Source organism: Hyperoodon ampullatus (genome assembly GCF_949752795.1).
Source record: "Hyperoodon ampullatus genome assembly, chromosome: 19".
Taxonomy (NCBI): Eukaryota; Metazoa; Chordata; class Mammalia; order Artiodactyla; family Ziphiidae; genus Hyperoodon; species Hyperoodon ampullatus.
The window spans coordinates 8,322,137-8,333,122 of record NC_136932.1 but is presented as its reverse complement, the minus strand read 5'-3'; the positions used below and the strand labels follow the sequence as shown (position 1 = coordinate 8,333,122).

Below are 10,986 nucleotides of genomic sequence, written 5' to 3'. Positions count from 1 at the left end.
TGGTTACATAAGACTGGAAAATCTGAATAGATGGAAATTTATGAAAAAGAAAAAAAGAAAGAGAAAAGCAGGGAGAGAGGATGAGAGAGAGGAAGGAAGGAAAGAAAGAAAAAGAAAGGAAGGAAGGAAGGAAGGAAGGAAGAAAAGAAAGAAAAAGAAAGAAAGGTAGTTTTGTTCACAAGCTCACAACAATATGTCCTTATGTCAGGAAACCCAACCAGGACCTAACCAGGAGAAAAGCCTGACCTCTGGGGGACGGAGTTCCTTGCCCTAAGTATCCAGTCCTATTGTGAGAAAGAGGTGACAAGCCAGAGAGAACCAGGAGAGGGATAACCAGATTAGATGAGGGGTTTTAGATGAGGACAACCAGAAACTGGAAAGAAAGAGCGCTTGGCTGGGGCGCGGGCAAGCTTGTAGTGTGGGATTCAAACGTGGGGTTCCAAGCATTATGTTCGCCCAGTGATGGATCTGCTACTACGCTGGGCCAACAATAGCACCATTTATTGTGCCCCTGCTCCAGTCAAGCACATGCTAGACCCTTTACGTCATTATCTCTTTTAATTGGTACAATAACCCCACGAGGTAGAGATTATTACAACTCTCATTTTAAAGGAAGGCTGTGGAGCTGTGGAGCAGAAAGTTAAGTAACTAGCTTATGGCTCAAGAAGAGGCAGAAGCTAGACGAGAACCCAGACTGGGTGATTCCCAAGGGGGCTGCGCCCTACCTCCCCAACATTGAGCAGGTGTTTGTGCGGAGAGAACTGGGCAGTTCTTACAGTTTGGGGAGACACGTATGACCAACTCTTTGTGTTGTAAGCAACAGTCATTCTCCCTCTCAAAATTCTGCAACAGATTTCCGGGGCTCAGGAACTCTGAGAACCCCTGTGATTGGACCCTATTCGCTACATTCCCTAGCCGTTGGGGGTCTGGGCGCGCGGCGGTGGGCTTCGTGGTGGGCTGTGGACAGCGAGGGGGCGGTGCCCGGAGTCCCGCGTGGTGGGGCGCCGCCTGCAGGGGGCGCTGGCGGCGGCTCCTGGAGGAGACAATCGCACTGAGCGGCCGCCGCAGCCAGAGCTGGAGCCCGAGCTGGAGCCCGAGCGGGAGCCCGAACGGCGCGGCGCGGCGCAGAGCTGGGGCTGAGCGGGGCCGGCCGAGCGGGGCCGGGCGGGAGCCATGGGCCGTTAGGGCCGGGCCGAGCCCCGCGATGCCGCCGCCGAGTGGCCCCAGCGTCCTCGCGCGGCTGCTGCCGCTGCTGGGGCTGCTGCTAGGCGGCGCCTCCCGGGCTCCCGGCAAGTCGCCGCCGGAGTCCCCCAGCCCGCAGGGTGAGTGTCGGCCGGGAGGGGCAGTGATCGCGGGCCTCTGCCCCCACCCCCGCGATCGGGCCCCCGCCCGCCAGCCCCCTCTTCGCGGCGCTCGTGAATTGGGGGGTGTTCTATTCCCTGGATTTGGGTGGGGGTAGCTAGGCGACCTGGGGTCCTAGCTTACGGGGGAGAGGAGGGAGGGAGAGGGAGACCGCCGGGCGGGGGTCTCGGGGAGACACAATGGGGAGGGCGGGGGTCCCCAGGCTCCGCGCCGTCGCCCCCTCCCGCCTTGTTTTTCTCCCTCCTGGTCCGCGAGGCGCTGCTGCCTGAGCCATTGTCTATCGAAGACACCCGCCCAGGGGCGGGCTGGGGCGGCCGCCCGCTCTGCAGCCCCCAGCGGGTTCCTCGCTCCCGACCCGGCTGGGTGGGAGCCCAGGCAGAGGCTGCCACCCTGGGCCCGGACGGGGGCTGGGCGCCTAGAGCTAGGTTTGAAGGGGGGAGGGGAGAGGGGGAGTGGGTGAGGCGGTGGGCGGATTGGCTGCTCGAATGGGGTTCTTCGCCCCGGAGTCTGACAGCCCCCAGACGGCCCCCCAGGTTCAGAATTTGGGGTGCACCAAAGAAACGCTGATGGGCCCATGATGGAGGAGGGGCTGCAGTTGGGGGGCTGTCTGGAAAAAGAGGTACGTTGTGATTCCCAGCTCAAGGCGCATGGCAGGGCTGTGGTGGCGGAGCCATGCTGAGCTGGCTATCTGGCCGTGGACAGTGCCGGCTGGGAGGGCAGGTGCCTGGGTCCCCGCCCAGCAGGCCTCCAGCCACTCCTGTCCGCAGCCCCCGCCCCCCAGGTCACCCCCTCCTCATCTCACCTCTCCATCGCAGTGGAGGAGACCCTCCCAGCGCCTCACGGGCCCAGGTGGGTGTGTGAGGTGGGAGCGGGGCGGGCTCCTGCAGCGGGAGAGGTGGGAGAGCCGGACCATGACTCCCTGCCGACGCCTGGGTTCTCAGGGGCCTCCACCCACTCCAGCCCGCGCCCGCCTCCCAGCCCCTGGCCACGCACCCCAGCCACTGTTCTCCCCACTCCTGCCTCTTAGCCCCATCCCTGCCTGAAATGGTGCTCTCCACTCTTCGCCTTTCCACCAAGGAGCTGACAGGAAAAGCGGGGGGGGGGGGGGGGCGGGGGTTGGATGAGGGAAGTGGGGTCCGGATGAAGGGAGGGGGTCGGATTTCCTCCTGGAATGAGGCAGGGCTGAAGCCTGGACAGGCGGATCCTGTATGGAATGTCAGGCTTTGAGGAATGGGGAAGGATCTCCTCAGCTTCAGTCTTCCCTGCTCTCTGCAGGAGAGGAGGCTTTGCTGGGTAGGAAGGGGCCCTGTTTTCTCAGGAAACCTCTCCCTCAAGACCTGCGCCTCAGGGGAGGTGGCCCAGGGAATTGGCTGGAATAGAGCCAGGAGAGGGGGTTCTCCCAGGCCACTAGCTGGGGGCCCAAGTTGAGGGGAAGGGAGAAGGGCACCTGCCCACCCCCTCCCCAGCTTGGCACTGATGCCTCCTCAGGCCTTACCTGCCCACCCCTGTGTTATTCCCTAAGCCCCCTCCCCTTTTCTATGCTCTGGCCCTTGAACCCAAGGCATTCCTTCAAATGACCATATTCCAGACTCCTGGGTCCCCCCTTCCCAGCTGCTCTATCCGGCTGCTCCTAGCCTGGGGTAGGAGTGGGGAGTCGGCAGGCCCCTCTAGCTTCTCAAAATTCCTGCTGGGTGGCCCGGAGAGGGGGGAGCGGTGCGGGGAGGCTACCAGTTCCCCGGAGAACCAGAAAGCAGGAAAGGTTCGAGTGTGTGCAGCCACCCGCCGAGTTGGGCTCTGGCCTGGGAAGCGAGAGGGAGGTGGGCTCAGGCGAACAGCTGGATGGGATGCCAAGGGCAGGCGTGGTGCTGGCCCTGGGGTTGGTTGAAAGCCTGAGACAAGACACCTGTCGCTGTTGAATGTCAGGCTCCACCCGTGAGGCCCCGTGACCTCCACATGCCCTGCTGCCCTCGGCTCCGGGGTCTTCCTTCTGTACCTGGCCTCTCCTAGGTTTGTGTCTAGCACCCAGCCCACTCCCCACCTCCCTCCTGGGCCCCACACTGAGGCCTCTGTACCTTTCCAGGCATGACACCCACTCCCATTATTGGCAGCAAGGTAGGGGTGAGTCACGTTCTTGAGGAGGGGCTGTGCTGAGTGGGAAGAGGTAGGTGGTGCTGTGGCTCAGAGAGGCTGCCTGCAGAGTCCATGAGAACGACTCAAGGCTGGTCCCTGCCCTGTCATCCCGCCTGCGCTCAGGACACCTGCAGGCCAGCCTGGCCAGACCATCTTGAGGCCAGGGGTAGGGGTGGCTGGAAAGAAAGACTTGGACTTCCCTTCCCAGCCTCCTCCACACTGGTTACCCTTGGGCCTGGGTCGGCCCCCCCAGATCTCCTTCCCCTTGCCAGGGCCCCAGCTCCCTGCCCATCTCCTGGGAGGAATGAGGGCGTTGCCATGGTGACTGACTGTAGCTGACCAGCTGGGAGGGGGCTGGCAGTCCATGTGAGGGGGAGGGGTCAGGAGGTACTTGTTTGGCCTTAGGGGTTGTGTGAGTCCCTAAATCTGAAGGGAAACAGGTGTGTGCAAAGGATTCTGGGCACAGGATGAATGATGGGAATGGCCAACCTGCTGGTGTCCCCTTCTCAGTTTTTTCTTGAGAACCCAAACTCTGACCCAACCCCCCTTCCAAATGGCTGAAACTTGACCGCTCTCCTCTCCACTTGCAGATCCCTGGTTCTCTGGTTATTCATCCTTTCTCAGCCCTCCTTCCCTCTCCTCTCCCTGACACCAGCCCCATAGGGTCCAGTGGTTAAGAATTTGGGTCTAGAGACAGACTCCCAGGTTTGGATCCCAGATCTCCCACTTTACTGTAGTACAAGTATCTAAACTCTTTGAGCCTCAGTTTCCATATCTATAAAATGGTCTAAGACATCGAGTCTAATACATCACTGACTGTAAGATACACCATTATTTATTTCATGTGCCAGTAAAAGAGGAAAAAAAGGCTGCCGATTATGATTATGACATATCGATCATAGGTGTAGCCTGAGTCCAGAAGTGTTAAAATGTCAGAATGTGCATGTGTCAGGCTTGATGAAATATGCTAATAGTACCACCTACCTCACAGGCTGATGTGAGGTTTAAATGAGGGCTCTATAAATGCTGGCTCTTATAATACCTTGTCTAGCCTGGACCCCCAAGCCACGCCCAACCCACAGCCCCCTCCTCTGATCTCGAGGCTCCCCCAGTCCTCTCCTGCCTCCTCCCTCCTCCTCACTCCCCTCACCCCATCTTGCCCACAGAGATTCTGATCAAGGTGCAGGTGTACGTGAGCGGGGAGCTTGTGCCCTTGGCCCGGGCCTCAGTGGATGTATTTGGGAACCGGATGCTGCTGGCCGCCAGCACCACGGACTCGGAGGGCGTGGCCACACTGCCCCTCAGCTACCGCTTGGGCACCTGGGTGCTGGTCACTGCTGCCCGCACTGGCTTCCTCACCAACTCTGTGCCCTGGCGTGTTGACAAGCTGCCCTGTGAGTGCAGGGGCAGCTGGAGGGGGTGGGGAGCAGCTGACCCCATCAGCCCCTTCCCAAAATAGTCCTTGGGGGCGGAGAGGGCAGGCTTTCCAGCAGCTGCTGCCTGGGCTGGGGTATGCACAGGGGGCTGAGGGAGGGTGAAGTCACTGGGATTCAGACGGTGGGAGTGCCAGCCTAGGGGAGGGGGGGCTTGCTCTGGAGCTGACAGACCATCCCTCCTGCAGTGTACGCGTCAGTCAGCCTCTACCTGCTGCCTGAGCGGCCGGCCACCCTCATCCTCTATGAGGACCTGGTGCACATCCTCTTGGGCTCTCCTGGTAAGACTCCCCGCTCTCCACTCCCCCACCCCTCCGCCCACACCAGCTCCTCTTCCCTCTCCCTGACTGGGTATAGAGAACTTCGCCTGCCACATGTTAGCTGGGTGCCCTTGGGCAAATCACTTAACCTCTCTGAGCCTTAGTTTGTTCGTCTGTAAGATGTGAACAATTGATAGTATCTACATCGTCAAATTTAGGTAAGGATTAAATATCATCAAGCATGTGAAAAACTTCACAGAAGGTGGTCAATAACTGTTTATTGTTACTGGGGCTTCTCGTGGTTTCTATTCTCCCTCTACTCCTATTATCAGAATTCCCATTTCCTGCCACCTTATCTTCAGTGGATCCGCTTGTATTTCTTGTGCACCTACTGGGTGCCTGGCTATATCAGAAGCCAGGGTCATTCCACAGGCATAGAACACCTATCAAGTGCAAGGACTGGAGCAATCCCACAGTGGCCCTTGTCCACCCACCAGGCTTTCGGTCTCACCCAACCAATACTTCCTGCAGCACCCGTGCTGTGCGAGGCATTGTCTCCGGTTCTGGGGAATAATGGTAAGGAAGAGCAGAGAGGCTCCCCACCTGGTGGAGTTCCCTGACAGGCAGAGCATTGCAAATGCTGAGATAATTACAGATCAGGCAGGGCAGGGGAGTGGAGGGCAGCTGCTTTCAATACCGAGAGGACCCTCACGTGGGAGAATAGCAGGGTGAGAGGATTTGGCGAAGGGAGCTGTGGGACGCGGGGGCTCGGGAGTTGAAGGGGGAGCAAAGGCACCTTTGCTGGAGAGGAATCAAGATTCAGGGGCAGAAGGGGACCGTGAGGGGGCAGGGGATGCTCTGGACTGGCTACGCAGGATGGGGGCATGGTGTAGACTGGTTGACGAAGCCAGGCAGAGGGTAAGTTCCATCTGGCTAGTACTAGGGAGCCACTGTGGGTTCTGGAAGGAGAGCCTCCCCTCCCCAATTTATATTCTTATCTTGAGCCCTTGTCCCCAATTACTTTTCTGGTTTGCTCGTCTCTCTCTCTCTGATCCTGAACCAGAGGCTTCTAAGATGTCTTTGGAGGTTTCTAAAATGCCAAACGAACCCGAGCTTAAACCCTCCCACGGCTCCCACTGCTTTTGGTAGAAAGCCTAGACTCTTTCACAAAGCTGGCAGCGTCACCTGCAGTGCCCCGACCAGCAAGCTGCCTCATGCCCCTGGGCCTTTCTCCTGTCAGTCCTCCTGGAAGTCCCTTTCCGCTTTCTTTCCTGGCTGAGTCTTACTCACACTGCAGGGCTCCACAGGGCGTTCCCGAGCTGGGCAGGCCAAGCTCCCCTTGCACCACGCTATTTTACCAGCGAGGCCGGATGGAACGGTGGGTGAGAGGAGGCGCCCTGGCACCAGACTGCCTGGGCTTCAGTCAGGCTCCAGTGACCTTGGGCAAGTTGCTGAACTTCTCCCGCCTCCATTTCTGCATCTATAAAATGGGGCTGATCATAAAGGCACCTACCTCAGGGGCTGTTGTGCTTATTTCAGGGGTTAATATAAGTAACCTGCTTAGAACAGTGCCAGCATATCTTAAAGCTTCATAAATGTTAGCTATTACCATATTATATTGGAATACTGTTTATACATACCCTCTGCTCCAAGCCAGACAGACAGACATACACACACACACACACACACACACACACACACCCTAAGTTGTCAAATGCAGTAGCCACATGTGGCTATTTGCATAAATTAAAAATTCATTAAACTTTTTAGAATTAAAAATAAATGCAGTTCCCCCGTCGCACTAGCTACGTGTCAAGTGCTTAACAGCCCTGTGTGTCTAGTGGGTACTGTTATAGGCAGCAGGACACAGAACATTTCCATCCATAGCAGGAAGTTCTAATGGGTACTGTAATGAACAGCGACGCACTAGACTGTGAACTTGAAGGCAGGGAATTGTAAATTGCGTCTTATTCCTCTTTGTATTCTCAGCACCTAACACGGTGCCTGCCACACAGTAGGCAATAATAATTGTTTGAGGACCTGAACCTCGTCATTTTATAAATTAACATGGAAAGAGTGTTTCCGAGAGAGCAGGTAACTTGCTCGGGGGTCACACAGCCAGGACCAGAGGATGACAGGTCCACGTCCCTTCTAGGTTATCATTCTAAGCCTGCCCGGTGCTCTCCCCAAGTCACCACCCTTCCTGGCCTTCCCAAGTGGCCTAACCCATTGGCTCCCCTTCTCTTTAGACACTTGCTTTCTGCTCTGGTCCCTGGGGACCTTGTCCCTGGCCAGGCCACTGCAGCCCCTCTTTCTATCCAGGTGCCCGCTCCCAGCCCTGGGTGCAGTTCCAGCGCCGGGCTGCCCGCCTACCTGTCAGCTCTACCTACAGCCAGCTCTGGGCCTCGCTCACACCTGCCAGCACCCAGCATGAAATGTGGGCTTTCCCTGCCTTCCTGGGCACGGAGGCCTCCAGCTCAGGTATGCTGGGTGCCAGCCATGGAAGGGATGTTCCCCCCACCAGGATTTAGGCCTCATCCCTTGTGTCCCCTTCCTGCAGGCAATGGCTCCTGGCTGGAGCTGATGCCCGTGGCTGCTGTGAGCGTGCACCTGCTGGCAGGTAATGGGACAGAGGTGCCGCTCTCAGGCCCCATTCACCTGTCCCTGCCTGTGCCCTCGGAGCCTCGTGCCCTCACCGTGGGCACCAGCATTCCAGCCTGGAGGTTCGACCCCAAGAGTGGTGAGTGCCTCAAGGAGGTGCAGGTGCTAGAGTTTGGGGAAAGAAAGTGGGACTTAAGTTGGGGGGACACTGAGTTTGATGAAACCCTCACCTCTCCCAGGGCTGTGGGTACGCAATGGCACTGGTGTGATCCGGAAGGAAGGCCGGCAGCTCTACTGGACCTTCATCTCCCCTCAGCTGGGGTACTGGGCGGCTGCCATGGCCTCCCCCACGGCCGGTGAGAGTGGGGGGGACAGCAGGGGCGGGGGGTGGTAGAAGGGGAGGCTGGGAGAGTGGACTCCTTCTGAACGGCAGGAGGGACATCCACACCTGGGAATGCTAAGCTCTTGCCCCGCACAGGGCTGGTCACCATCACGTCGGGCATCCAGGACATCGGCACCTACCACACCATCTTCCTGCTCACCATCCTGGCAGCCCTGGCCCTGCTGGTGCTCATTCTGCTGTGTCTGCTCATCTACTACTGCCGGTGAGTGCCCTGCATCCCCTCCGACTGCTTCCCAATCCCCCAGCCTCCTCTCATCCCAGGCACTGACTGAGGCCAGCTCCATGCCTGGTCTTGTGCTGGGTGCTTGAGGCCCCAACGATGCATAAAACACACCTTAGATCCTCAAGGCCTGACAGGAAAGCACTGCATGTGCACATGCAGAGACCAAAGACTTGGGGGGAGAGGAGGCGGGAGCTGCGGGCCAGGCCCCTCCAGGGACCCTCTGCAGCTGCTTCTACCAGCCAGCCCTCACTTTCAGGGGTCCTCAGGCCACACATGCCCCTGGTTGGCTTAGGTGCTTCTCCCCGGCTCTCACTGCACCTGCTACGTCCCAAGGAGTGCAGTTTATGCCGAGGGAGGCCCAAATGGGCACAGCTGCTGGCTGCTCCCCCAACAGACTCTCAAGCTCTTTCCGCACACCTCTCCCAGGACCCATCTGGGCTCCCCAACCTCTCTCTTGAGTCCCAGGCACTGTCCCCACCCCTCCAACTATATCCATCCCCCATCTTCCAACTGCGGTGTAGGGAGCTGCTCTGGCCTCCACCCTTTCCTGATGGTCCCGCTCTGTCCCCTGTCTCCAGGAGGCGCTGCCTGAAGCCGAGGCAACAGCACCGCAAGCTGCAGCTCTCCGGGCCCTCTGACGGTAACAAACGAGACCAGGCCACCTCTATGTCCCAGCTGCACCTCATCTGTGGGGGACCCCTGGAGCCAGCCCCGTCGGGGGACCCCGAGGCTCCGCCTCCGGGCCCCCTCCACTCGGCCTTCTCCAGCTCCCGTGACTTGGCCGCCTCCCGGGACGACTTCTTCCGTGCCAAGCCGCGCTCCGCCGGCCGCCCAGCCGCCGAGCCTGCGGGTGCCCGCGGAGGCGAGGGCGCCGGGCTCAAGGGCGCCCGCTCCGTCGAGGGTCCCGGCGGGCTGGAGCCAGGCCTGGAGGAGTACCGGCGGGGGCCCCCGGGGACCGCGGCCTTCCTGCAGGAGCCGCCCTCGCCGCCACCGCCCTTCGAGCACTACCTGGGCCACAAGGGGGCGGCCGAGAGCAAGACCCCCGACTTCCTGCTGTCTCAGTCGGTGGACCAGCTGGCGCGGCCGCCGTCGCTCAGCCAGGCGGGGCAGCTCATTTTCTGCGGCTCCATCGACCACCTTAAGGACAGCGTCTACCGCAACGTCATGCCCACCCTGGTGATCCCCGCGCACTACGTGCGCCTCGGCGGCGAGGCGGGCGCAACGGGGGCGGGCGACGAGCCGGCCCCGCCCGAGGGCGCGGCCCCCGGCCCGGCGCGCCCTTTTCCCCAGCCCGACCCCCAGCGCCCGCTGATGCCGGGCCACTCGGGCGCGGGGGGCGAGGGCGGCGGGGGTGGTGGCGGCGAGGGCTGGGGGAGTGGGCGCTCGGCACCGGTCAGCGGCTCGGTCACCATCCCGGTGCTGTTCAACGAGTCGACCATGGCGCAGCTCAACGGGGAGCTGCAGGCGCTGACCGAGAAGAAGCTGCTCGAACTGGGCGTGAAGCCTCACCCGCGCGCCTGGTTCGTGTCCCTCGACGGGCGCTCCAACTCGCAAGTGCGCCACTCCTACATCGACCTGCAGGCGGGCGGCGGCGGCCGCAGCACCGATGCCAGCCTGGACTCGGGCGTCGACGTGCACGAGGCGCGGCCGCCGCGCCGGCGGCCCCTGCGGGAGGAGCGGGAGCGCACCCCTGCCGCCGCCGCCCCGCCGCCGCCGCCGCCGCCGCCTCCGCCCGCGACCCCGCGTCTGGCGCTCAGCGAGGACACGGAGCCAAGCAGCAGCGAGAGCCGCACGGGCCTCTGCTCCCCGGAGGACAACTCGCTGACACCGCTGCTGGACGAGGTGGCAGCGCCCGAGGGCCGGGCGGCCACGGTACCCCGGGGGCGGGGCCGCAGCCGCGGGGACAGTTCCCGCAGCAGCGCCAGCGAGTTGCGGCGCGACTCGCTCACCAGCCCGGAGGACGAGCTGGGGGCGGAAGTGGGCGACGAGGCGGGCGACAAGAAGAGCCCGTGGCAGCGGCGGGAGGAGCGGCCCCTCATGGTGTTCAACGTCAAGTAGCACCCGGCCTGGCGCCGCCTCCGGGCCGGCCCCCGCTCCCTCCGCCCGGGCCCGCCCCCAGGGTGCGTGCTCCGGGGGGCCGCGGGGGCCCGCGCCCTTAGCCCCCAGCCCCGGCCTGGAAAGATGCCCGGGGGCCTGCGGAGCTGTCCGGTGGTATGTGCTGGGTAATGTCTCGGGAGGGACCCGTGTCTGCCTCCGAGAAGAAGGTGGGAGGGGTCCAGACCCCCGACGGGAGGTGCTGGGGAGGAGGGCTGGGTGGGGGGGAAGCAGTGCCTGTATAAACGTGGCTGTACATAGAAAGCTCTATCGTGGGAAAGCAGGAGGGGCACCTGGGCCTCAGCTGCTAGTGTGAGGGCTGGGAAGGGAGGGGTGTTCTAGTGGACCCCTGGGAGGGGAGGGGGTGCTGCTTGCCGACTAGCCCACCTCTGGGCTACGATGTCACAGGGCTGGAGGCTGGGGCAGCTCTGGGGACTAGGGGATAATGTGATGGGATCGCTGTAGGCAACAGCAAATATA

The 10,986-nt window shown here is 61.2% G+C and overlaps 1 protein-coding gene across 1 annotated transcript; it reads left to right on the top strand.

The window, feature by feature from the left end:
• Window positions 1-1,204: 1,204 nt before the first annotated feature.
• FAM171A2 (family with sequence similarity 171 member A2) lies at window positions 1,205-10,626 on the top strand (the record flags this gene model as incomplete). The annotated part of the gene is made up of 8 exons (XM_079724638.1): window positions 1,205-1,322; window positions 4,659-4,886; window positions 5,114-5,206; window positions 7,508-7,666; window positions 7,746-7,925; window positions 8,026-8,142; window positions 8,265-8,391; window positions 8,991-10,626. The coding sequence occupies 8 exons, from the start codon at window positions 1,205-1,207 to the stop codon at window positions 10,468-10,470; spliced, it is 2,502 nt and encodes an 833-aa protein (XP_079580764.1). The 3' UTR covers window positions 10,471-10,626.
• Window positions 10,627-10,986: the final 360 nt, after the last annotated feature.